The 27,800-nt window shown below is 38.5% G+C and overlaps 2 protein-coding genes across 2 annotated transcripts in view; both read right to left on the bottom strand.

Moving 5' to 3' along the window:
* GRM7 (glutamate metabotropic receptor 7) overlaps positions 1 to 27,800 on the bottom strand; it is a gene marked incomplete at its 3' end in the record, with an annotated part of 1,084,681 nt that overhangs the window by 958,503 nt on the left and 98,378 nt on the right. The gene's annotated exons all lie outside the window — the stretch shown is intronic.
* Positions 17,013 to 20,154, bottom strand: LOC307192838 (calmodulin-alpha-like). The gene has a single exon (XM_079934175.1). It carries the CDS (start codon positions 19,647 to 19,649, stop codon positions 19,200 to 19,202), a length of 450 nt encoding a protein of 149 aa, XP_079790301.1. The 5' UTR covers positions 19,650 to 20,154; the 3' UTR covers positions 17,013 to 19,199.

Here is a 27,800-nt window from a genome sequence, read left to right as displayed (position 1 = left end):
GATCAAAGTCTGTCATGAAAACCCAGCTGGATATCACGTTCCCAGATGGAGAGAAGCTAAGATATTATCACCCTCTCTGGTGAATTTACCAACATAAAAGATTCATTTTACAGTATAAGGAAGAGAAGGGTTTTACACATAAGCATGCATTCTTTATCTCCCTTCCCTTCTCCAAGCTCCTGAATCATCTTAGACAGGCCCACTGCTCTTTGCTTTGGGTGATGGTAAATCTACTACTTCTTTCCCAGATAGGTTCTTGGAATTTCAGAGGTGAGAGGAAAGAGGAACAGGGAGGTGAGAAGCAATTATAAATTACTGAAACACAACATGTATTGTTAAATACTATATTTAACAATATTATACCATAAATACTATTACACAATAAATACTATATTTAACGTTTTTTTTCCTTCAGCATCTTTTACACTGACACTAGAAACATTTACAAAAAAGAGAAATAGAGAAAGAGAGTGAGAGAAAGGAGTAAAGAAAAATAAAAGAGAAAGTATTTGTAGAGGCTATTAAGTCAAATGATATAAGTACTTTATGGTCATTTGTATAGAGTACTTTTATGGCAGCTTTGTTTAGTTCTCATCCTAATTATATATTTAAAAGAAGGATTGCAACTACTGAAGATATAAATTCATTTATATACTCTTAAAAATCAGTTAATCAAAATGTCTTGATTTATATATATATAATTTAATACACACATAAAGTGTTCTGAAATATCTTCCCAATTAAGATGACAGATGTTAAATAAATATTTTATTGAATGTTATTTTGCATTAAACCTAATGTTGCAAGAAGTTGTGCCTACAGTACTGTCAGATTAATTTGGATTTTTCTCAAACATTATAATTATCACATCCTCTTTCTTCCCTCCCTTCAGTGGCTTCCTTCAGATAAAACAAAAACAACAAACAAACAATTTAACCTGCCCTTCAAGGCTTCACATGTTTTCTTATTTCCTTTCTTGCTCTGTTTCTTCCCTTTATCTCTGTCTCTCTCTGTCTCTGTCTCTGTCTCCAGTTATACATTTAAGTCCTTCCCACGTGGTAGGCACTATTCTAAGTCCTGGTGCCACTACATGGGACAGGACAGTCAGGCCCTCTGCACTCAGAGAATACCTGTAATGAGGAAGGATGTTTAATAGAATGAGCAATGCTAAGCTTAAGCCAACAAACCCCAAATACAGGAGTTAAGAGCGTGATTTCCAGAGCTGGGTTTTAATCTTGGCTTCACACCCAATTAATCACTAACTCTTGATAAGTTACTTAATCTCCCTGAGGCTACATATTTTCCAACAACAGACAAGAAACAATAATAATGTGATGAAGAAGAATGACAATGGCTGATTTATAGTTTCACTGAGAAGACTAACTGAGATAATACTTTTAACCATACAACTAGATATTGTAAGAACTCAACAAATGTTAGTTGCTATCATTACCATTACTCTTACTGTTGTTGTTAAGGGTTGGGCTACATAATATACATGTGCTTAAGGAGTTCAGCTAGTTGAGAACTACCAACCATCTTCCTGTGACTTGTGACAATTAATGGTTTTTAATGACCAAAAATTACTCCCCTGGAATCAAACTGACTTGGAACAGGTAACCAGGATACCTGAAAATGGCCAACAGAATGATCCTCCTCCCAGTGCTCTTCCAAATTAAGGGGATAGAGTGATGTTCTTATAAGCCAATACGTAACCTCATGTACGTGTGCAATCTGCTGAGACAAGGGAGAAAGCAATGCCCAGGCTGGCAGCCCACTGCTCCCGCAGAGCCAGGTGGCATTCACACAGCACATGCTGCCCAGCTCCTGGGTGGCTGCTTGCCCTATCTGCTTCTTTTCAACCTGACAGGGGTCGATAAACCACTGCAGAGAACAAAATGGATGTGCAGAATAAAAATGGTGATGAAGAAATTGAGAATCTTGAACCATACTTCATTCTGGTGAATAAAGGACAGGTCACTCATTCTAGGATATGAATTTATTTTAAGCTCTAATTATTATTATTGAGACTTATGCAAGAGGGAACATATGAAGCATGGATTGTAACTCGGTTAACTATGAGGGTGTCAATGACCCAGGGTACAAGAATAGGGGTAAATAAAGACGGCTTGTGAAAGGAGTCACTTCTAGATCTTATGCTGGTATTTCCACACAATTTTTTGTTCAGATATTTTTATGCTCATTACTGAAATTACAATGAAAGATAAATGAAGGGTGCCCACACAAAGAGCTTCAGGATCACCAGGGTTATTACTTAAAAGAAAGTAATTTATATTTCATTGTAGGAATATAATGATTCCATCAAAGCAAAAAGAAAAAGAAAAGGGAAAAAAATGTAGGTCATAGAGGAAATGACTTGGTTTGAGGAACATGCCCTGTAATACAAACAGTCCTATACCAGGAATTAGGGATCCTGGTGGAAGTTCCAATACATTTCTAACTGGCAATGCAACCCTAAGCCACTTACAAAAGAAAACCTCTGATGCCCAATGCCCTTGTGCATCCAGTGCAGGAAACCTTTAAAACCTACCTCGTATTACTCAAATGGAGTTGTGTGGATTAAAGGAGAACCAGATGTGGTTCTCCTCGTAAGCTGTAACTACAAGCAGCCATGAAGGCATCCACAATTCATTTAACTAAATCCTACAGATGTGTTTGTTTGGACTTATGCTTTTACCAGAGTATTGTTTTACTTTTTAAGCTATAGGTCCTGACTCTCACTGGACTTGTGACTGCTATGATTTTGAATTGACAGAGTCACCACTTCTTCCATCCCCTTCCTCATCTGTTCCCTTCCCTGGATGGATTTCGTTGGAAACATACTGAACTCTAAACCTTTCTACTCTTAGTGTGCAAAGTATGAACTGGGAATGGGCAGCACTGGTATCAAAGGGGAGTTTGTTAGGTATGCAGACTCTTGGGCTCCCCTCCAACTCCAATGAATCAGACAATGAATCTTTCATTTTGACAATATTTGCACATTACATATGAGGAGCACTGACCTAATGCCATCTAATGGTTTCAATCATCATTTGTTCCATACCTCGGTTGCCTAGATGGGGGTAGAGATCCCAAACAAAGAACGTAAGATACTAAAGCTGAAAAGGCCCTCTCTGGTGATTTAATCCAGACACCTCATTTTACAGGGAAGGAAAAAGCCTAAGGTCATAGTCTTCCGGAGCCAGTGCAGAACTCATCAGGCATGAATCACGGGTGCTTTTCAATAATATCACGTTAGTAAAAATTTACTTTGCGATTGAGCGTTTCCTTTTTCTTCCTCCAGCCACAGAAAAGTTAATCAGTGGTTCCCAGGGACACCCCTGGTCTTCGGAGTCTCAGGCTCCTGTGTGCATGTACTTATTTACAGTAGAAAACAAACATAAACCACGCATTGGAGACCAAGGCCATCTGGGTAGCCCTAGGGGTGCATTGGCTTATTCTGATCGCTTTGCCTCTGGCTCCTCAATTATCGACTAGGAGATGATTCAACTCTACAGAGACCTTTGACAGTCTCAGCTGAAAAAACTCTGAGAAGTGCAAAGCATTACTGTGTCCTGCAAGTGAAAACTACACCATTCTCTGAACTCTCCCCATATCTGGAACTGAAACTAAAATTAGCAGCTGCCATTTCTATGCCATACATAACCCCTTGGCTTATTCCCAAGGTCACAGCCGAGGCTGCTCTGCAGACTATCCAGTCTAAGCACGTGGTTCTCTGTGGAAGTAACAGTACATAGTAGAGAGAGCAACAGGTGTGGGGTTAGAATTTCTGGGTTTCAGCCCCAGTTGCTCCTCTTACTAGTGGTGTGCACTCAGGCTGCTAATTCCACCTCTCCCGGCGTCTGTTTTCCCATTTTACATGGCCTTACTACTATTTATGTCACTGGATTTTTTTCCTACATCCTTGCTGTTGACACTATGTTTTCCATGTGCCTTTGGCCTCAGTGTAGTGACCAACTTCCTACTTTCCCAGTTTCCATACCTTTTTCCCCCTCCTAAGACCACTAATTCTCTATCCTGGTGCCCACAAGGCCCCAGGGAAATGACTACTCTCAGCTCCTCCAAGAGAGTGTGTGACTTAGTCAAGTCCATGAGCACATGCAGTGCTCTCTGGCCATAATGACTGAGTTTGGTAGATGGCATGTGAACGAATGTGCTAGCCCGACAGAGTGGATCTCAGGGCTGTCCTGGAAACACTACAATCAAGAAGTTCTCCTCCTCTTCACTGTGCGGAGACAACATGATGTGTAGAATTGCTACGGACATCAGAGGAGCCAGCCTGAGCACAACGCTGACCCACTGAGGCAGCAAAGACAAAAGAACTGCTGAGCTGGAGCCCTAATGACACAGTAAACTTCTGGATCAAGCCACACCTAAAAAGCAGCCTTATCTTTGTACATTTCAATTATCTGACCTAATTCTCTTCAATGTTTAAACTAGTTTGAGTCTGGTTTTCTATTTCAGGAAATTCAATCATACTGACATAAACACTTTGGTCTCAACAAAACTTCCAAGTAGTCAAGTTTTTCTTATGTTACTTATAATTTGCCCCACTCCAAAAGACTTCAGCAAGTGATATCTGAACAGGATTCTCTGAACGATGAGGTAAAATATATATCAGTGTTTTGTAAATTGTGAGGTACTACAAAAATCTAAAATACTATATTTCACAAAGCAGTGAGTCATAAGTAAACTATTTGATCTGTGATTTTTATCTTATTTGGGGTCAAGAAGCCAAGGAAATCTGTGAACCTTATCCCCCAAAATACTGAGTATACACAAACATGCAAATCTCACGGAGCTCATACACAAACTACACAGGACATTTATGATCTCTCCAGAACTATCTCTTGGGAATGGTCCTTAATTTGTGGACCGTGGGCCTGTGAGTTACAAAGAGATTGAGAACTACATATTATCTTAAATGCCAATGAATATTAAGAATTCCTGTACTGAATATATCTTATTAGGAAACTCCCACATCTATGCTATATTAGAATTCAGTCAGAACTCCATTACATAATAATTAAAGCCATAATTAGAGATGTTCTACTGAAGTCAATTGTTTCATGCTTTCCTTCTGAATTCCATCTACATCCATCTTTAAACTATTTTGTAACGTTAAGGATATCAATAAAGGAAGTGACCCAGATACCAGTCAGCTCATTTTTCTCTCACTGGGAAAAACCTTTGCGTTTGGCTCCACAAAATCAATTCGATTGTTATACAGTTCAATACATGAAGATAAAAGTAACTCCAGAGATGTCTACGGCCCTTTCTCAGAATCAAACCAGAGAAAGGAGAGGGCAATTGGAAGGTAAGAGAAAAGGAATCCAGGGGCAGGTTCAGTCTTGAGAGGAGTATCCCCATCCTTCCCCACCTCAAACACTATAAACCTTGAAACACAAAACTTCTGGGCACAGAAGAAGAACAATGAATTTATGATCCAAACTTGTGCAAAGAGCTGGAGTTTGGGAGTCAGGAAAATCTTGATCTGAATTCCAATTTTGCTATCTTCTTGCCGTGTGACATGGAGAATTTACCTAACTGATTTCTAATCATTGCCCCTGCTGTTATTCTCACCCTCACTCCATAGTCTACTCTCAGAACGCTCCTCCTTGTCCATGCCTCCCCGGCCATGCCCAAACGCACGAGTTCTTCCCTAATGGACTCTGCCTGTAACAGTCGTCCCCAGACCAATGCAGGGCTAACCCCACACCTTCTTCAAGTGTTTGCTTACTGCTCATATACCTGCCACTGAGGTCTCCCCCGACCACCGTACTTAATACTGCAACGTGGTCCCACCCCACTCCCTTACCTGGGCTGCTCTAAGTTTCCTTTTTCTTTTCTTAGCATATATCACCTTTACACACCACACGATATTAATATATATGTAAATATTATGTTTACTGGGCCTCTCCCCACTATATTATAAACTCTACAGAATTAAGAGAGCTTCATCTATTTAGTTCTTTGGTGTATCCCCATCAACTAGAAGAGCAACTAGCACATGATAGGAACTCAAAAAATATTTGATTTAAATAATCAAACAAATTAATCTCTGTGACTTTTTTAGACCTGGAAATTGTAAACAAAAATATATTCTCATAAAGTTTTCTCTGCACTAAAATGTAATTTTATTTGCCTAACAGTGTTTACCAAATAGTTGGTTAGTAAATGTTATTTTCCTCTCTATTCTCCCTAAGCATCTTACTGGAAATTTGACAGGCTGATACTAATTATGTTTTAGAGGCTAGGTTCTTTATTCTCTGCCATCTTTGGTACTTGGGCAACCAAAATCCCACGTGATCAGGTGAACAGCATGTGTTTGATCTTGGAGACAAAGTCAGCATATGATTATTTCAAGGAACAGTCACGCTGGAATATGAATATAAATGCAGAATTAAAATGAGGGGACCAAGTAAAAAATAAAAAACTAAAATGAAATGGATACAAGTGCTATTTGAGCAGTGTTTAAGCTGAACCCCTAATTCATGTTACCCCACGAAGCAGGAAGATGACAGATGAGCAATCAAGATCAAGGAAACAGTTGTTAGAACCCAACATGGGAGCTACTTGGGTCTAGGTTTTTACTTGAGGAAATTCCATTTCTGGAGGTGTATGGATTCTCATGGCTTCTAGGAGAAGTACTGAAGGTTTGTTTCCCTTTTCCTCCAACCATTGTCTTATTTCTATGCAAGGATGGATCCAGACCAGAGGAAAGACACACAATCCCTGATAATTAGGAGTTCTAACACAGACTGTCCAAATTTCTGGAAACTTTTTGAGTCAAGGGCAAAGGGCATGCTAGTTATAAAACACCTACCAATTTAGTTTATTTTGGGGGGAAGGAGGATATCCAGTTGAGAAAAGAGGTTGATACAAGTCACTTTACAAAGAGAAGAATATAATGTACACGACTGTTCCAGGCAGACAGAAGAGGGAAGAGAGAAGCACGTGGGTGGTAGGAAGAAGCATGGAGGAAAGGAAGTGATGCATGTGGCTACAGGTATTCCCTGACCACAATTATTTTTTCTAGTTCGTCATTTTTTATTTGCTTGTTTGTTTTAACTTTGTTTATGCTAATTTTTGTCAACTAAAGGTTATTTTTTTCAAGTGTAATATCATCTCTTTTCTTATTGTTTTTCATTTTGAGTCAAAATTAGACAGTTTTTCCTTCTCCAAGATTAAAGCGGAATTTAATCATTTTTCCTAATACTAGTATTATTTTATATTTTACCATTAAATCAATACTAATAATTATTTCTTTCAAAATAATAAAAATTTACCATGTACTAAGACCAGTACATGAACTAACCCACTTAGTCCTTATTATAATACTGAGATGGGGATTTTATCTATGTATGTATAAAAGGGGAAACTGAGGGTCAGAGAAGTTGCAAGGTCATACAGCTAATAAGCTGCAGTGTGACACTGCCAGAAGTTCAGCCCACCCCTGATTCTGGAATATTTAAATACCACTGGAAGATTCGTTTACTGAAAGACACACGGTCGGAAGAATAAATTTATGGGGGTGAGGTAGTGGTGCCTGAGAAAAGCAATAGGTCGTGCTATTTTACGAAAAAAGAGAGATACAATAAGACAAATTACGTTCTACAGAATATTATATTGCTTGGTTTTGGATATTTTCTCCCACCGATGCAACGATTTATGAAAGTGATTTTTCTTTTTATTTCAATGAATCTAACAATTTGCTGAACAATTAGGATTTGTCATTTCTACTATTATCTTCCACTAATATCATTCCCATCTGTACATTCTGATAAGTACTACCCGTGTTTATTTTTATTTATTTATTTTTATTTTTTTTTTTTGCGGTACACGGGCCTCTCACTGCTGTGGCCTCTCCCGTTGCGGAGCACAGGCTCCGGACATGCAGGCTCAGCGGCCATAGCTCACGGGCCCAGCCGCTCCGCGCCATGTGGGATCTTCCCGGACCAGGGCACGAACCCGTGTGCCCTGCATCGGCAGGCGGACTCTCAACCACTGCGCCACCAGGGAAGCCCTACCTGTGTTTATTTTAAAGAGGAAAATGATCTTATGCATAACAAAACCTCAAAACTAATTAAAGAGTGTCTGAAGGCATATCTCAAAATACAGGCTTAGACACTATGCTCAGAGTTTTAGTGTGATAAAACATACATAATGCAAGAGCAAAAGAGTTAGGAGAAAGTTCAGCAAAAATTATTTGAACTTCCATTAAGAGAGTGTTCCAGCTGTCTCTCTCCTCCATCACACCATTAAGCATCCCATTATCATTAGCTCTCTTTGTCAGTTTTAACAATTTTCTTTTCACCTAAACACCACTTTATTCTCTGACTCAACAAATGCAATTTGGATCTCATTAACGTGGTTGGTGTTAACCTTAGAATAACAAGTTAAAACTACCTTTCATGTGTACTGTGAGCTTGACTCTCATTTAAATCAGGTAGCTGAGTTTCTTTGTCATGGTCATAGGCTGTCCCTTCCAAATAGGTCAGCGAGCATGCCTTGGGGACCCAGAATCTCAGTAAAGTCACCAGTCACTGCAGTGAATAAATGGGTATGCAGTCCCATTCAATAACAGAAAATACAGAGAAGTAAATGATCTTTTCTGTAATGCAAAGAGCTCCTGCTTACAAAATAGAAGACCTAGGTTCTAATTACAGATATTAATTTACAATTGGATATGGACAGATCACTTAATCATTTGTTTTTCAGCAGAAAAACAAAGGTATTAAACTGAAGGGTTGTAAGTCCTCTCCAGTTAAAAGACACCAGCAGACATCTGGTGCCTGTGCAGATACTCTTTTCAGACAAGTGCACTCATCCTCCAGAAGACCTGCAAGTCATGTTCAAATCTGTAACCTTCTGTGGAAAACTGTCCTTGGCCAAGTAGGGGAGATGCCTTTTGTCAGGTTAAACAAGACTCCCACCTCCAGGTGGGACAACTCCAGTACAAGCTATGTTCCAGAATATCCCCTCGCCCCTAGACTAAAACAAGACTGTATGTAAGACCACATCAGTTCTCATCTATTTCTTCCCTATCCTGCTTTACTCACTCTTAAGTGGTTCAGAAAAAGTACATTCTTCATAATCACAGCGCACCCAAATCCCTGACTCAGGCGCTCCCTCTAAGGAACTCACATGACAAAGGATTTTCTACTCTGCTGATGACTTGCTGAAATGAACATTTTCAAGGAAGCACTTAATAAATTAGTTACCTCATATATAAGTTTAGAGGTTAGTAAGACATTTCAGGCAGTGTCAGCTTAGATAGGAACTACTATTCATGGTAAGTCAAGGATAGATTTCCTAAAGAAAAGATATCTGAGCTGCCTGGAAAAGTGAATTCTAGGGGAAAAGGCATCCCAAGCAGAGAAAACAGCATTGGCAAAGGATGAGAGGTATCGCAGAGGCATACTTGCTCCAGGAATGCAGGCATAGAAGATAGATGAACTTTTAAAGTACAGCCTTGTGGTAGGAGGGGAGGAAGGGGGCAAGTCATTATGGAAATGACATTATATGACATTATTAAAACATGAAAATTACATTACAGCTAATATTTCTTAAGACTTTACTCTGTGCCAAGTTCTTGCTCAGTATTTCCAACCTACCAATATATTTCATCCATTCAGACACCACAACAGACATACACACTGGGTAGTGTTATGTTTCCTTTCACAAGTGAGGAAACTAAGGCACAGAGAGGTTAACACAGATAGCAGGTAGGAACTGGCAGACCCTGGATAAAAACCTTGTCATTTCAAAGACTACCTCGTAAACCTCTGAAAAGTGATGGCCTCCCATAACCATTTACAACCTTTATGCCCCAGTAATGAATTTGGAAGATGAGGAGGAAGGATTGAAGGATATTAAGCAGCACAGTGATGTGATTTTATACAAGTTTGATAAAATTCATCCTTGTAGCATGTTTTATTAGAAAGTTCCATCAAACCAAATGGAAGAATAAATGAAACTAAGGAGATTAGGAAACTACTGAGCATTTTAGCCTTAGAGACAATTCAGTGAACATTAGTTGGCTTAGGCTGCTGTCACAAAATACCATAACTGGGTGGCTTAAACAACAGACATTTATTCTTCATAGTAGTGAAGGCAGGAAATTCAAGATCAATAGGCTGGAGGATGTGGTTCCTGCTGAGAACCTTCTTACTGTCTTGAAGAGGGCTGCCTTTTCAATGTACATTCACATGGAGGAGAGAGAGAGAGACTCTCTTCTTAAAAGGACACTAATCTCTCATGACAAACCCAAATCATGACCTCAACTAAACCTAATTACCTCCCAAGGCCCCACCTCCAAATATTATTGCACTGGGCACTATGGCTTCAACATGTGAACTGTGGGGGGACAAGAACATTTAGTCCACAGCAGACCCTGAACCAAGTGGCTGTGGGAATATGGAGGAGAGGAAAGATTTGAAGATACTTGTGGTTCTTTTCCTTCTGGTAGAAGTTTAAAATAATAGCCATGTGAATTTTGTTGATATAAGGTCATCAGATGTAGCAAATAAAGACACAAAATTCCCAGTCATATCTGAATTTCAGATAAGCGAAGAATAATTTTTAGTGACTGTCCCATGCAATATTTGGAAAATATTTATACTAAAAAAAATCACTTGTTTAGCTAAAATTCAAATATGCTGGAGAGTGCTACTGAACTTTATCTGGCAATCTTAGTCCTGGGCCATGTGTGGTTTTAGAATTTGGCCGGCAACACTTGCACAAATATCTGTGTAAGAGCAGAATAAGTTCTCCCTCTACTACCATGCAGGAAATGTAACAGAAACTGTCTTCTCTATGTTCTCAATATTCCAACATCTGCCGGGTTTTCAGAGGGAAAATGAAAACCTACCTGTAAAAAAAATGATGTTTTGATTTCTCCAGTTTAGTAAAATATTTAGTCCTGTGGTTCACTAAATGGCATTAATGAGAAAATAGGTCACAGGACTGTTTCCCTTGAGGTGCAGTTAGCAAAGAAAAGCATATGGCATTTTACAGCTGGATTTTACAACCCATAGTTTTGTGCAATGACCTTCTTTTCTGATGAAGAACTGGAGACCCCAAGCAGTTACGGGACTTACCAAAGGTCACACAGTGAGCAGCACTGATCTGTGACACCCACTGTGCTAAGTCAAATATAAGCACTTTATCATTTAATCCTCACCACAATACGAGAGGTAGTGATATTATCACAATTTTAAAGTTAAAGTGAATTTAGCTCATTTTGCTTGAGGAAGCAGGGCAGAAAACAGCAGAGCTGAGATTTGAAATGAAAACTGAATCATGAGTCTATTGTCTCTTAATCTTTACAAAATCAATCTCCCCCCCTCCCTCCCTTCCCCTCTTCCCCTCCTCTCCATCCCCCCACTTATACACACACACACACACACACACACACAGTACACACACACAGAAAACACATTCACCATGCTACCTTCTCCTACTGGTCATAACATAGTTCTACTGCATAGTGTACCTCCAAGGGGGTTAAAAGTATTGTGCATTTCTTGACACAAATTCAGTGCCAAGACAAAAATAAGCAACGTGCCCTGGACTAGGAGTATCATAACACACAGTTATACCAGGCTTCAATACCAAAGCATAATGATCAGGTGACCCTGTGACTCTTCCACCGGGACACCTGTATTCTGTAATGTTTTTCCTCATCCAGACTTCTATCTCATTAGCATAGTTTTCCATACAGTATGTGAATTGTAATAGTGCCTGCATTTTTATATTTTACTTATTTTTTTAAGGGAACTTCATTACTTTTACTTATTTATTTTTGGCTGCATTGGGTCTTTGTTGCTGCGCGGGCTTTCTCTAGCTGCAGCGAGCAGGGGCTACTCTTCGTTGTGGTTCATGGGCTTCTCATTGCAGTGGCTTCTCTTGTTGCAGAGCACAGGCTCTAGGCGTGCAGGCTTCAGTAGTTGTGGCAAGTGGGCTCAGTAGTTGTGGCTGGTGGGCTCTAGAGTGCAGGCTCAGTAGCTGTGGTGCACAAGTTTAGTTGCTCCGCGGCATGTGGGATCTTCCCAGACCAGGGCTCAAACCCGTGTCCCCTGCATTGGCAGGAGGATTCCTAACCACTGCGCCACCAGGGAAGCTCACCTATATTTTTAATAGACTTTTATTTTTTAGAGCAGTTTTAGGTTCATACCAAAAGTGAGCAGAGAGTACAGAAATTTCCCATATACCACTCTGCCATTCGCACAGCCTTGTTCAATATCCCTTACCAGAGTGATACATTTGTTACCGTTGAGGAACCTACACTGATACATCATTTTCACCACAAAGTCCACAGTTTACATTAGGGTTCACTCTTAGTGTTGTACACTCTATAGGTTTTGACAAATGTATAATGACACATATTCATCATTATAGCTATTGTCTGAATTTCAATTCCATTTCTGACTTAGCAATTACAAATCTGACTAGAATTTGTTTTAGAAAATAGAGTATCTTTATAGAGTATCAGAAATCTTGGGCCACAATAGAGTTAGTTTGAGTAGGAATTCGTAAAAGTTTGTAAAGCAATCAATATTAGCCAGCAGCTATATAGCTTTGACAACCTCTGCAAGATTTCCAAATACTATTTCAAAATTTGCTTCAGGAAATGTATATGATGTTACAATAATAAGTAAAGATACTTAAACATATAAGTAATGAATCTTCTTGGGAGTCCAGAGTGAATCTAAATTGTTTCTATGTTAAATATTAACTTGTTTTACTAAATATCATCTTGTTCACTACAGACGTGTGAACATTAATATATCAGGGAAAAGAGTGAATTTTATACTTACTACAAATTGAAGGATGGCCTTTTCATTATGCTTCCTTCTGAAACATAAAGCACTTCAACCAAGGAGGTTAATCTGTAGCAAAATGATCTTCATTAATCTAAACTCTCTGAAGGCTGGATCACTCAGGCAGAGCATTCTAGCATGCTCACACTGGTCAGCTCACTTTCAATATGTGAACATAGAAAAAGAGACAGCTTTCTTGGTACTGGATTTAAAAAAACAGTTTTGAATTTTCTCAGATATTCATAAGGAGTTATAGTTTCTCAAGCTCCTTTCTTCCCCTAAAACATCAAAAAAAAATTGTATTGACTTAATGACCCAGTGCCTGAAATATCTGGAGTGCTCAAGAACTTTAAACGAACCTATGTCATGCTTTAATGTGTGTGACTCAAGATTCTTTGAATAAACTAAAGTGATATAATTATAGAATGCGAGTGCTGGTAGAATCAGCGGTATTCACTATCAGTCCAATTATTAACAAATAGCTATACTCAAGCCATTGAAAAGTCCTATTGATTGTACCACCAAAGAATATCTCAAATCTTTACATTTTTCCCCATCACCACGTCAACCTCTCCTGTCCAAACCTATCATTCCCCTCTGCCTTCGACAGTCTCCATTCATCCTAGTTTACAGAGCCCATCTCCCCTCCTGCAGATACATTCCTTCAATATCTGCTGCTAGTGGGAGCTTTCTAAAATACATTTTGGATCAAGTCTCTACCTTAAATGGCTTCCCATTACCCTTAGAATAAAGTCAGAAATCACTCACTGCCCTACAAGCCCCGATAGAGTTAGTTAGCCCCTGCTTAGTTCACCGCAATCATTACACTACGAGGAGCTCTGCATTCACTGGACTTCCCCACACTGGCCTTCTCTCTGATCCTTTCACTCATCACGATCTTTTCAGTCCCAAGGCATGCCTTCTTTCTTCCTTTCCTTTACCACTTGGTTACTTTCTACTCATCCTTCAAGTCTCACCCTAAATGTCTCTTTCCCAGGATATCCTCTTCTGACCCCTTAGGAAATTTAGGTAACCATGCTGTAAGTTCTCTCCTAAACTCTTCCTTTAAAGTACTTGCTGTAATTTTCTCCAAACAATTATTACCCTGAGTATTTGTGTAAAATATTTCTTCCTCCACCAAGCTCTCTGAAACCACATGTGCATTTTTCATCACTGATTCCTCTAACTATCATGTGGCACTCAAGTTTGGCTGAAAATTAAAATAGAGATTTAAAAAACGCTGATGCCTACGCCATGTCTCAAATCAATTAAATCAGAAACCCTGGGAGCTGGCCTGGCTAGCATTTTTTTTAAAGCTCCTTAATATTTTATTTTTAAAACTCTCAGAGTGACTCAAATGGAATTCAAGCTTAAGAACATGTGAATTCACACAATGTTTGGCATAAAATAGATGCTCAAGAAACACTTGTTCTACTAAAGGAAGACTAGATTAGGAATATGAGATAACCAGAGACAAGGGGCTCACAGGGAAGCAAAGCAAGTAACCAAATTTAAATGCAACAGAAAATTTTTGAAGAACCATCTATGCATAAGGTTAAGCTTTGGTCTAAAGGGTGGAGATAAAAATAAAAATTAAGCATTACCCCTATCCTCTAAGAAGACACAGCTAAGTGTAGTTATACTCTAGTTATACTCGAATATAACAAATTTGTTACAAAGGAAAGAGTCACCTCCCAAGAGAAAAAAGAAATCTTCTGTTGGATTGGGAAGCAGGAAAATTACAGAGGTATGAGAATTGGGACCACCTGCATCCACACAGCTTAACTCACATGACTGTGAACTGAGGACACCTCTGTCAACAGAGTTAATCATTTGTTCCTGGAACATTGCCCAGAAATGTTCAGATTGTAAAACAACAGATATCTTCCCTGTTTGCATTAGTAAATTCCTACAAACCTATATACCTGAACAGTTTGCTCACCTTGGCAAAAATGTCTCCTACTTTAGATTCCTCATGTGGGCAAACAGCTCATTTGTCAAACTCACTTCAAGACTCTCATCATGCTATGATCACCACTGATAAACTATTATATTATGAACTTTGCCCTATCCTAATTAGTTTCCCACCTTGAAATACCTGCCTTAAGCTAAGTGAGCCAAGAGATCAAAACCCTCTAAATCCTCTGCTGACCTCCCCATTTTGAAGCCCTACTAAGATTTTTTCAGTGAATCCTAAGAACAAGAAATCCTTTTGAAAAATCCTTTAACATAGATCAGATTTCAAAATCTGTATCCTTGGTGGAAACCAGCCTTGTTAATAATAAAACTGTTTCTCTGTATGTCTGCAACACACACAAATAAGAGGATGATTATGATCAGGGTTCGTATTTCACTTCCAAGCCAGGGCTTTAGTGCATGTATATAAAAATTCAACAAGATGGGTATCATGACATATGAAAGGTGACTAACTGAAACCAAGAGAAGAGATGTCATCCCCAATTCAAAGAGCCTTCTGCCCTACAGAAAGTAGAGTGGTCCACTTTAGAGAGTGTCTCAAAGCACACCTAACCTTTCTACTTGAGAATGCTTAGGCCATACAGAATGCTACTGTATTTTTTTTAAAAGCACTTTTTTGGTAAAAATTGCTTAAATAAAAAAAATCATAACAACAAAAATACAAAAAAGTAGAAAAAACAAAATCCCTCTACTTAAAAAAATTACTCATATTGTTTACATCATTTCAGATCTTGCTTATGCAAATAAGGAAATAAATCTATTTACATATTGCATGTATTTACGGATAGATGGGGGGTGAATGAATGCATGGGTGGTGGATAGATAAGGAGAGAGAGATAAAGAGATGGTTAGATTGATAAAAATGGGGTCATTCCACAATGACTTTGAAAGTTTCTGAGTAAATTTTGTTTTGCTTGATTTTGACGAAGATATTGAAGAGAGGATCAAGTAGTTACTGAATCATAAGCACTCTTCACTGTAAGAAACAAACTTTCTTAAAGTATCCCTCTAACAAAAATGTGATTTAAAACAGCAAGAAGTCATCTCCTTATTTTTACTAATGCTACATGATTTATTATTGGAAGATATATCTATCTTCATAACGTAACTGATGAAATACCTTACAATAAAGTTCTATTATATCTGAAAGTGTAGGCTTCTCAACAGGCTCTTTGAATTATGAATTGAGTGAGCATCATGAATAATTTCAAACAAAATAGATTCATTTCTTTCTCCACACTGGGGATCAAGAAATGTGTGTTAAAACAGGTGAAACTTTGGGATCCTAAAACTAGAAAGTATGTTTTAGAGTTGCTTAACACAAGAAATTCAGTATGTGGACATTATGTGGAACATTCATAGACAAATTCCCTCTTGCTACACTGGTATTTTGCAAATAAACTGGCAAATGTCAGCAACTTGTATGTTAGAAATGTCTTCTTTTTTTTAGAATAACAAATAGTTTGCTTATGAACTTACATTCCCCCCATTCTGTGAAAACTTGGTATATTTAGTTTAAATATGAGTTAGAGTTTGAAAAGTATCTTAAAAATCTAGGCAAAGCTTATATTTTCTGATCTTAGAAGCTAAAGATGTGAAAACACTGCCACATATATGAATGTAAGTAGAAGATGTCATGAGATTTCCCTCTGGAAGGATGGTTCTATTTTGCCCCCACTGGCAACTTGTATAAAGACACTGACAAAATAATCTCTATCCTCTACCCCACCCCTCCCCTGCCTCCTGAAAAGTCCAGAGTCCAATGCTAGTTGTGATAAGATTGGAGAGGACTAAAGAGTACACTGGGCTGGGGAGAGAAGGAAGAGGAACTGGCATTCACTACAGAGCTAGGATGTACCAAGGTTTGATTCTTTACCTTCACAGTCTCCCAAAATCTTCACCACAGTACTGTGGATTTCTCCAAAATGCAGACAGGAAAGAGAGCTATAGAAAAATTAATGACCTTCACAGAGGCAAAAGGCAAGTTGTTCATGGACCTGAATGAGCACTCAAGTCTTTCGATTCCTAATCCAGTTCACTTCTTACTATTCTGCTCTGACTCTATAATAGGAAACAATACTCATAAAATGTCCATGGCTACCTATCATAATAAAAAATTAAGAAAATAACCGACTAAATGTATTTTATCCCAGTTAATCATTTATGGAATCACAATCTGATTTCTGGCCTGGCTGATTATAAAGCTCATTCTACATTACTTATGTATCCTTCCTTTTAGATTGTAAATATATAAGCCCCATTAAACTAAGGAATGTATTCCTGTGTTCATTGTTGAAACTCTTGTGTCTGGCACTATGCTTGTCATGGAATTATTATTTTCCAGGCAAATGCATATTAAATAAATATAAACCATTGAGGACATGGCGTCATTGGGTCCCAACTAGAAATGGTTTAATGTGGTTGATGTAATGTTGCATGAAGTAATTTTTACCTCAGTTGATTGACCTGTCTCTCTCTCTCCCCCTCTCTCCCTCTGTGCCTCTCTCTCTTTCTTTCTCTCCCACTGCTTACCTGACCACAGGCCCAAACTGGTTCATAATCTAGAGGGAAGCAGTGATGCTTAGGCTCCCCTGAAATCCCAACCTAAGTGAAACAACAAATAACAGGAAGAGGGTGCCCCATTTTCAAAATAGGACTTTCATTACTTGTAGAGCTGGATTTAACAATGTACCTTGGAGTATGGACAAAATTGGGCTTGTTACTTTTTCTTTACCCTCAAATCCAGAATCCTGGGATTCCTTTCTGGAAGTAGATCTGAGGGCCTGGAAGACTCTGAGCTGCCTCTGTTAGCAGGAGAGGACATGAGGCTGAATCAAGTCTACCCTTAGGTACTTGGGTACCACGGAGAGGGGGCGGAAGGAAGAAGAGAGTGAGGACCTCAACTTTCGCTTTAGACAGACCACTGAATCATTCTCACTGGTATTACTCATTCCTCTTCCAATAGTAAAAAATAGTAAAAAGGAGCAGAAGACACAAGGGGATCAGAGGCCTTCTCGCCAACGGGAAAGAGTAAAAATCCTGTCCCTTCCATGAGTGTGTGCAGAGGGAGGTACTAAGCTAACCACTGTCCATAATGCTATGAGATGAGAAACACTGGAAATGAACGAATGGGGAAAGAGAAGAGCAGAGAAAGCATGTGGCTTATTTTGAGTCCCTTTTAAAGCTGGGTGATCTACATATGTTTCCCAGCTGTATCGTTCAGCTATTTTTTGCCTCTTTTGTCATGTGAGCTAACAGCAAGACAGCATGTCAGAGCTCAGAGCAATCCCAGCACCACTGGTTGGGAAATTTAACTAGGTGTCCTCAAACCCTGCTGTTAACTAAGATTTCTGTGATGCAGTAGGCTTGAAAGCCAAATAAAGCAACCCCTTTAATTTACACTAAGTAGGGTGAACAGATTTTCAAGTGCAGCAATTTGAGCCTGTGGGCAGGCAGGTACCACCAGAGAATGACAGAGATAAAACAACAGCAGCTGGAAAAGGCAGCCTAGAAAATGTCTCCCAAAATAGCATAAACCCTTGGAAACAACAGTCTCAGGGGAGTCTAAACCTAAGATAGGATTCAAGGTGAATCAGAAGTGGGTATTCAAATAACCATCCATTTAGAAGATTAGCATAGAATGAGTTGACAAGAGAAAAAATTTATGGATTAAATAGGCATTATTTAGAAGATATTCCCATAATGAGTTATCTACTTTATTATTCAATTATATTTATGTTCTGCTACTTTATTTATTTTTTAATTGTAATTTTTTTATTGGAAAACAAATATACAACTTGGAATGGATTTGAGGCAAATTGTGCCATAAGCAGATTTTCTTTAAGTGGCTAAAACAAAGTTTAAAAAGCAAGTAACAATAAAAGAAAATATTTCTGGTACAGGACCAGCAGTACAAAAAAATAGTGTACGAGTACCTGGATAAAACACCCATTTTGCAATAGTGCAACTTTTAAGTACATATTGTTGACTGCCCATAGTCCACGCAGAGTTACAACTCCACACTTCAACAACAACATGCTGACAGTTCCTAAAGAAAACTACTTAAAGAAAAAGGCATCACCCAGATGTTCCCTCATTTGACCAACTTCATCTAAGTTTAGATGTGCAGAAGGGCTTATTAGATATATCCAGAGTTAGCCACATGCAACATGTTACTTGATCAATTTTTCTAAAATAAGGTTTCAGGACAATGACAGTAAGATAAGGGAAGAAAACATGGAGCAATGAAGTCCTAATTACCATACATGCATATTTTTTTTGAAAATAGGAGGAATCCTTTTATAGATAAGTTATAAACAAAGAAAAGGCAAATAAACAATTTTGTACAAGAAATATAACACATTCTGTACAATGTCTTCACTTTGCTGTCATCATTTGTACAAACTCTTCATAGTTTACTTGACCATCACCATCAATATCTGCTTCCCTGATCATTTCATCAACCTCTTCGTCTGTTAACTTCTCTCCAAGGTTTGTCATCACATGGCGGAGCTCTGCTGCACTAATATAGCCATTACCATCCTTATCAAATGCAAGGAATGTTTCTCTAATTTCTTCTTCACTGTCTGTGTCTTTCATCTTTCTTGCCATGATTGTCAGAAATTCCGGGAAGTCAATTGTGCCATTACCATCAGCATCCACCTCATTAATCATGTCCTGTAACTCTGCTTCTGTGGGATTCTGCCCAAGAGACCTCATTACAGTTCCCAACTCCTCTGTTGTTACAGTTCCATCACCATCCTTGTCAAATAGTGAAAAAGCTTCTTTGAATTCTGCCATCTGCTCTTCAGTCAGCTGGTCAGCCATGCTGCAAGCGCTACCAGTCTCCGGGACTCGACTACACAACCACTCAGCTCGCTCGCTCCACTCGGACTAATTCTGTTCTGCTACTTTAATCGACTTATTTTATGCCTAACAGAAACTCAATACATGGTTGATGAGTAAATCTCCAATCAGAATTCATCCCTCCGTTACCTCTATGCCTAAGGAACAGAGTCTGAATCTGTTGCAACAATACTCCCTGTGTGGAAGTCTGGAAAGAAAGTAGAAAGATTTTTGACAAGTACAGTGATTGAAGAAAGAAACAGATTTGAGAGATTCCAGAGGAAGAAGCAAGGACCACGATGACGAGGGAGAGGTGAAATTTTGGGTGGGTGCAATGAGGAAGGAGGAAAGCTCCAGAATGATGGCCAGGTTTGGTGTGAATAAATGGCTAAACTATCAGTTCTCCCAAAAGAGGGTTACCTGATTTATAATGTTTGACACATCCCTTATCACACAAAAGTGCTCGATTGCTTGAATTGTTTTGAATAGTGTGTTTTCATTAGTGCCAATAGTGAAAACATAATTAAAAGCATGTTTGTAGTGAGAGGCAATAAGTTCATTTTTGCACATGACAAATTTAAAGTTCTTATGGGACCACTAAGCAAAGAGGTCCCATTGCTTTTTGGATATGTACGAATGGAGCAGATGGGAAATAGGGTCTAGATTTGTAGATATGGTGCTGATGAGGTTATTGAAAGCAACACAGTATAAAGAGAATATGTAACCTGAGAAAAGAAGAAGTCAGACATTGGAATATCAACATTTAGTGAAGTGATAGGTAACTAAGATGAGAGAGGGGTGGAATAGCCAAAGATGTAGGAGAAAGTCCAGGGCAAACTGGTTTTACAGAATTCAAGGTGGAAAAAAAATCATGTGGAAGAGAGTACTCAACTGTGCATTTCACTGGATATAAATTTTATATCAATTTAAAAAAAGACCACTTATCCTCAGACATCCTTAACTAATTTGTTTTGGCCTAGATTGTTTTGCTTCTAGAGATTCACTGCCTCTACTGGTGTGTTGAAACAGCAGCCTCCAGTGGTTATGGTTGTGGAGAACTAGGATTTATGGACTAGGTACGTTTTTTTCACATAGTACATGCTCAACAAAGTGAGTTGAACTAAATTAATTGTTCTTCAGTCACAAAGAAACAAATGCTTTCCGTGACGCTCTCTTAGGGCAAAGAACATTGGCTTAAAGTGAAGATCCTGGGACTATGCTGGTAAAACAGTCAAGACTGTTTGCTTGAAATACTGAGCCACGGTCCAATCGTTGTTTGCTGGCTGCTGTGGCAATCTGAAGCTCACAAGATCAGCATCTTTGCTCTCCCTTCCCCTCAATTTTTGGTTGTTATGGTAGGGACAGCAAGCCAATAGTTATGCTTAGCTCTGAGTATATGATCAATTATTTCTTTCTTCATAGTATGCTTTCTTAAAAAGCCAAAAAGTGCATTTTTACCCTAACAAGCCTTTTAAAAGTTGCTCATAGTGTGCCACTGACAACAATAGTCCTAAATTTCAATTTCTACTCCACCTCTCAGACTTGCTTTATCTTTTTTAGATCTTCTTTTCTTCTCACCCGACGAGAACGTTTTTCCAGACCTCAAGAATCTTGAGAACTCCACTGAGTGCACAACACCAGACACTGGGGTCTTGCAGAGGCACACAGTTACTAAACAGTTGCTGACCCTTCCTTATAGCTCTCTATCACTTTCTTGTTTCCACACGTCCGACTTCGGAGCTCTCTTGAAAGCCCATCTCCCTTAAGCTACATTAAGCCCCTCTCAATTCCATCCAACATTTTTCAATGGCTCCCTGCTTCCTTAATCTCTACTTCCCATCTATTCCCCTGGTAAAAGTTAGCTTCTCTAAATTCTTCACTTATGTTTTGCATTGACATGCCTTATGTCCAGTCATTTCAGTGAAAAGAAATATCCTAAAAGGGAAGGATTCACCAAGAAGAATGAGGACCATTGATGGATTATACTTTTGCGTGTGTCTTTGAAATTCCAAATTCATCTTCAGCACGTGGTTATATCATATGATGAAATGAAATATCAATATGTTTAAAAATATAATTTTGTATTTGTGATGAAATCTAATTTATTGAAGCTATATTTCTATACACACACACACACACACACACAAATGGCTATGTTCACAGTTCCCTAAATCTACCATATTTTAAAAATGTAAACATTTTTATATTGGTAGCTACATTACCCCACTGTTTTACTTATTTTACTTAAAAAAAAAAATTGCCTTCTTGTTAAAGGAAAGCTAAGTACGGTAAAAAAAGTTACTTTAAAACTATAAAAAGATATATCAGAAGAAAAAAAAAGTATGAGAGGCATGTAGGAATTTCAGAGTTTTCTCATGGGCATGGTGAAGTGAACACTAGAATCAAGTTAGAGTTCTACCACATACTATTCCTATGTTTCTGGACAAGTCATGGAGTCTATATTCATGATCCATAGGGATGCTGTCAGAACCAACAAGATAACCTACCTAAAATTGCTGTGTGCTCTTGTGTTCTCCCAGAATTGTAGTGAATGGGAATTATTTGGATTGTGTGGAAACAAGTATATAAAGCAAGCTCCAGAAGAATTCTGTTTTCTTTGTTTTTCTGATCAGGTTCGATACTATGATCAGACGCATTATATAACCTCTAAATGCTCTTGTTCACTGTAGAATATAACTAAGTACTTCTATTCAAAACCAAATCATGTTACCCATCTGACTATAATAACTCACACGCTGGGTTGGCCAAAAGTTCCTTCGGGTTTTTCCGTGGATGTTACGAAAAACCCAAAGGAACTTTCTGGCCAACCCAATATTTTGAATTCAAAAATCTTTGGATTAGAATGCTTACGTGCCAATAACTCTAGCCATTGGTGTTGACATATAAAATGAAGGTAAATGCAGCATCTTTCTTACACATTTCACTACTGCTTAGCAAATGGCCCACAAAAGGAGTATAATACATATACTAAATTTGATGGCATAAATCAACGGATAAATGAATGACCGAATGAATGACATACAGAAGCTACGGCACGTTGAGGCAATGAATGCACTGAGTGACTGATGGGAGTCACGGGGTTGTGAAGTTGCTGGGAAGCCCACCTCACACTTCACATTTGGCAAACCAAATCACTCATTTTTGAAGCCCCAACAACGAAAAAAAACTTCCAGCTACACAGCTTCTGAACCTCAGGCAGGACTGCTCACTCAGAACTATGTCTATCCCTCCTTAAGATCACCTGCCATGCTGCACGACAACTGGCACTGGCATTTGGCCTCTCAGACCACAGACCCCCCGGAGGACGAGCTGTGCATTTCTGAACACACAGAGCCTGGGACTGTGCCTGACACACACAGAAGGTCTTAACAAGAAAGTAAAGAGCTAGTTGAATAAAAGAGTACTTTACATTTCACTTGAACTCCTTACTGAATAAAGACAATAATTTACTCTTCAGGGAATAAAAAAGAAAATGAAAAACCCATCAATTAAGTAATAAGCTCAGTAGAGTCGGGAAGGAAAAAGAGTAAAACAGGCAGTCATAGCACAGCTGAAAAGCAGACTCGACCATTTATTCTCCTTCTGCACTTAAAACATTTGAGAATGCCATTCTCAGAAAATTACTATAAACGTTCTCATTTATATAACAGGAGAAGCCAGTGCGTGTTTTCCTTCTGTAATTACTGTTATCCAAGAAATCCCATTCAGTGCACACCCCCACCCCTTTCCTTCCCAAAACCACAAAGATTCTCAATTACCATTTAGTAGGTGTCCTTGTATATGGGCACTAGATGATGAGAAAGTAAGTTCTACCCCTTCCTCCTTCGAGCATAAATAAAATGAGGGCAGGGGTTTCTCATTTACTTTGTTCTCTGCTCCTTCCTCAGCACTTTGAACTGTACCTGGCACAGAGCAGATACTCAATAACTAACTGTTGCTTGAATGACTGACTACATATTTGATAATAAAGTCATAAATCTTCTCAGCTGAAAAATCTTTATTTTCCATTCTTAGTATTTGCTTTTTTTTGACATGATATCTAAATGTAACCAAAGAAAACTAATAGAAAAAATTTTAAAGATACCTATTAATTTTTTATACATATTCTTCATTCATTCTCTTTACTCCAATTTAAATCTGAAAATTCATATTAAGCAGCCAGAAGTGTCCTAACTAAACTCAAGAAAATGGAGGCAATGTCTTCAGATTTACTGATTTTAAAATCAGTGTGTGAGTTGACTAAATTTGTTTATAGCAGTTTTTCTTGAGCAGAAAGTTTTAAGCATATTTCTTAATGCTTTCATTGTGCAACTTAACTTTTTTCCACTGTAAACATATAAAAATGTAAATATGCAGTGAATCCGTAAGTGATCTGAGTCCTCTTAGTTCACTCTGCCTTCCCACAGGTGTGTATTCCTCTAGCACTAATCTTTGAATTCTATTCAAAGCAGTGCTGATCAATATAGAAGTCCTGAACTTAACTACTTCGTTACTGCAGAGTTTACAGAAGTGAATTCTGGGTGAAATTTCTAAATTATGCCTTGTTACCACTGGAGATATTAAGTATAGGGCAATTTACCCTGTGTTGCCATACATTTCACAAAGCTGCTAAGTTAAACACACTGCAAAAATAACTGCAATGGCAATTTTAAAATTTCTAAACATTTAGAATATTTCAAATAGACTAAAAGTTACCTAGGGGAAAAAGTAATGTATATTCACCACAACACAGATTCAGTTTGCCAAATTTGCCTCAAAACTTTTGTTTTTAATGGACGAGATCTTCACAGATATAGAGATACAGCTAAAGCTTTCTGTGAACTGCTGCTCAATCTCCCACGTCCTCCCCCACCAGCCCTTTCCCAGGCACTCCCTCTAATGACTTTGGTGATTATCATTACTGTCCATATTATTCTTTTACAAAATATTTCTCCCTAAACAATATTTGCAATATTTTCCCTGTTACTTTAAACTTTATATAAACTGTATTTACAACATGCTCAACATAGAATAACACCCGATAAATGCTGTTAGTCTTTTTGTCTTTTTGCCATGGCATATGCTTTTTTTTTTTTCTCTCGACACTGCATTTGAGATTTACTATGTTGAGACATGTAGTTATGATTAATTCTCTTTAGCTGTGTCACTGGGCTCTAATCAAACCACTCCTGTCTGAAAGCATCTTTTTCTTTCTTTCGCCCAGCAGCTCCCGGGATCCAGCCACCAGCTCAGGAATGCCCCTCCCCCAAGACTACTTCCTTTGACCTTGGTTTTTTAAAACACTGTCTTGGTATAGAGTGATTTTTCTTGTAATTTAAATAGGCCTAGCATTATTGTTTTCATTTAATGGACATGAGATAATTTAGAGGTTTTAAAGTGATTTTATGTATAGAACATGTAAACTGGATAAATAAATACATGAAAGAACAAGTAAAAGAAAGACCTTGTAATAAACATTACGTACTGTATTTAATTTTTTAATGCAAATGATTCCATAATTAAGTCTGTACATGTTTCCCTGCTCATATACTAGGGAGTTTTTCTAAAGTCACAGCTAGTAACAGAACTGCTAGGTTAAAAATGGGTACAATTTTACTTACTAGATACTACACAATTGTTCTGCAAATTAGGCTTATCAAGCTATGCAAAAGACAATAGGGTCTAAAAATGTCCCTTTCTAAACACCCTTACCAACATTTGGTATTGTAAGAATTTAAAGTATTTTAACGATTTCCTAGATCTCCTTGTTTCTCATATATTTCACCAATTTCTAGTGAAGTTGAACATCTTATCAATTCTTTATCCATCAGTCCAGTATGGTCCCTTCTAGAAATTGCCTGCTTCGATCCTCACTTGTCCATTTTCCTATTAGTTACTGTCCTGCTAATTTATAGAAATTCTTTATAAATATGAAATATTGATCCTACATTGTTTACATGTGTTGCAAACATCTACTCCCAGTTTGTGACTTGGCTGTTTATAGTGATTTTTATTGAACAGGATATTTTTATGTGGATCAATATGTCAACTCTTTTATTCAAGGTTCGAATTTTACATTTTTCATTAAAGAAACTCATTCTTATTTTAAGTTTATAAGAAATCATCTTACATTTTATTTTTTTAATTTTAATATTTTATTTACATAATTAGGTATTTAACCTAAATGCAATAGATTTTTTTTTTTATATTTGAATGGTATAGATTTTTTTTCTATATGGATAACATAGTACTTCCAGGTTAGTTATTTACCAGTCCATTTTTTTCTTCAGTGATCTGGTATGTCATCTCTATTATGTATCACGTTTACATTCACATGCAGGCAACAGCATTCTTTCCCTGGTTTAAAAAATCTAGATCAAGAGGACAGTAAGTTGTTTTAGTCAGCTCAGGCTGCCATAACAAAATGCCACAGGCCAGGTGTCTTAAACAACAGACATTTATTTCTCACAGTTCTGAAGGCTGGGAAGTCCAAGATCAAAGTGCCAGCAGATTCAGTGTCTGGTGAGAGCTGATTCCTGGCTACAGAGGGCCTCCTTCCAGCTTGTGCGTACATAGCCTTTCCTCCATGTGTGCTTGTGGGGAGGGAGTTGACTCTCCTGTCTCTTCTTCTTATGAGGACACGAATCTCATCATGAGGGCATCACCCTAAACCTAACTACATCCCAAAGGCCCTCCAACCATCACACTGGGGGTTAGGGTTTCAATATATGCATTTGGAGGGGGCACACAAAACACTGAGTCCATAACATAGGTGCTCAATAAATGTTCTTTGATGCATCAAAAAGTAATTTAGGGCTTCCCTGGTGGCTCAGTGGTTGAGAGTCCGCCTGCTGATGCAGGGGACACAGGTTTGTGCCCCGGTCCGGGAAGATCCCACATGCCGCAGAGCGGCTGGGCCCGTGAGCCATGGCCGCTGAGCCTGTGCGTCCGGAGCCTGTGCTCCACAACAGGAGAGGCCACAACAGTGAGAGGCCCGTGTACCACAAAAAAAAAAAAAAGAAAAAGAAAAAGTAATTTAAACGGATTCTCTGCAGAAGCCTATTACTGAAACATCTTTTAAATCATCTTTCCCCTCTATGAATATAGACCTAACCCTAGCTATAGAGGAGCCACATCATTTGGGTATTTAGCTTATAATATTCTAATTGTACACATCTAGGGAGATAAAGAGAGAAGGAGAGGAACAAGAATTTAAGTAGCCTGAGTGAGTCTGCCTGCCCTTCCATGCACTAAACTAGTGAGGATGTGCTGTATAGCAAGGGGAACTCTACTTGGTGCTCTGTGGTGACCTGGATGGGAGGGAAATCCAAAAGGGAGGGGAATATGTGTATACATGTGGCGGGTTCACTTCACTGTGCCGCAGGAGCTAGCACAACATTGTAAAGCAACTATACCCCTGATTAAAGAACAAAAATAAAAACAAAAAACCCCAGCATGTCTTAGTTTCCAAGGTAAACACAGGTATACCAGGACCCTGAAAACCTGGAAACAGAGCCTCCGTCCACCAGCAACAACTGGGCAACAACAACTTGGCCCTTTCCTCCTGGATGAAGAAATGAGTTTGCTGACACTGTGTTTGTTTCAAGACCCAGAAAGTGCCAAATACTATGAAGTCACAGAAATGAACATGACACGTTATGGTGTAAGCTGCTCTTCTCAAAAGATGGCAGACACATTGAATAGAAAAGGGTTTGGCTGTACCAAGAAGTGAGTTTCTCAAAGCTACAGAGAGAATGACTTTGCAGGGACAGTGGCATTGCTGAGAAGGTGAGTCCTTTAGGAACACTGTTGACAAACAAAGCTTTGCTGATAGTGGCTACACCTGCCAATTCTCTGTGTGGCTAACTCACTTCTGATAACCTTTTATATCAGCTTGTTATGTCAGGAACTTAATCCAGCCCAGCAGTGGTTTTGTGGTGCTGTCCAGACAACCTATTCTCACCTGAAATGCGTCAATGGCTGTATCTATCCAATGGCAAGTAAAATTAGAATAATTTTCCCAACAATTTATTATACCATGATAATAGTTTACCTGAGGAACTGGGAGCAGAATTCATTCCCCATTCTTTAATGCATGATTCCTTTCTGACTCAATCACAGGATATTAGCTCT

The sequence above is a fragment of the Stenella coeruleoalba genome (genome assembly GCF_951394435.1).
Source record: "Stenella coeruleoalba genome assembly, chromosome: 10".
Classification (NCBI taxonomy): Eukaryota; Metazoa; Chordata; class Mammalia; order Artiodactyla; family Delphinidae; genus Stenella; species Stenella coeruleoalba.
Note: the sequence above shows the minus strand (reverse complement) of the source record. Positions and strands in the feature narration are given on the sequence as shown.

Coding starts and splice junctions, on each gene's coding strand:
- LOC307192838 (XM_079934175.1), bottom strand. CDS start 19,649: ATGGCTGACCAGCTGACTGAAGAGCAGATGGCAGAATTCAAAGAAGCT.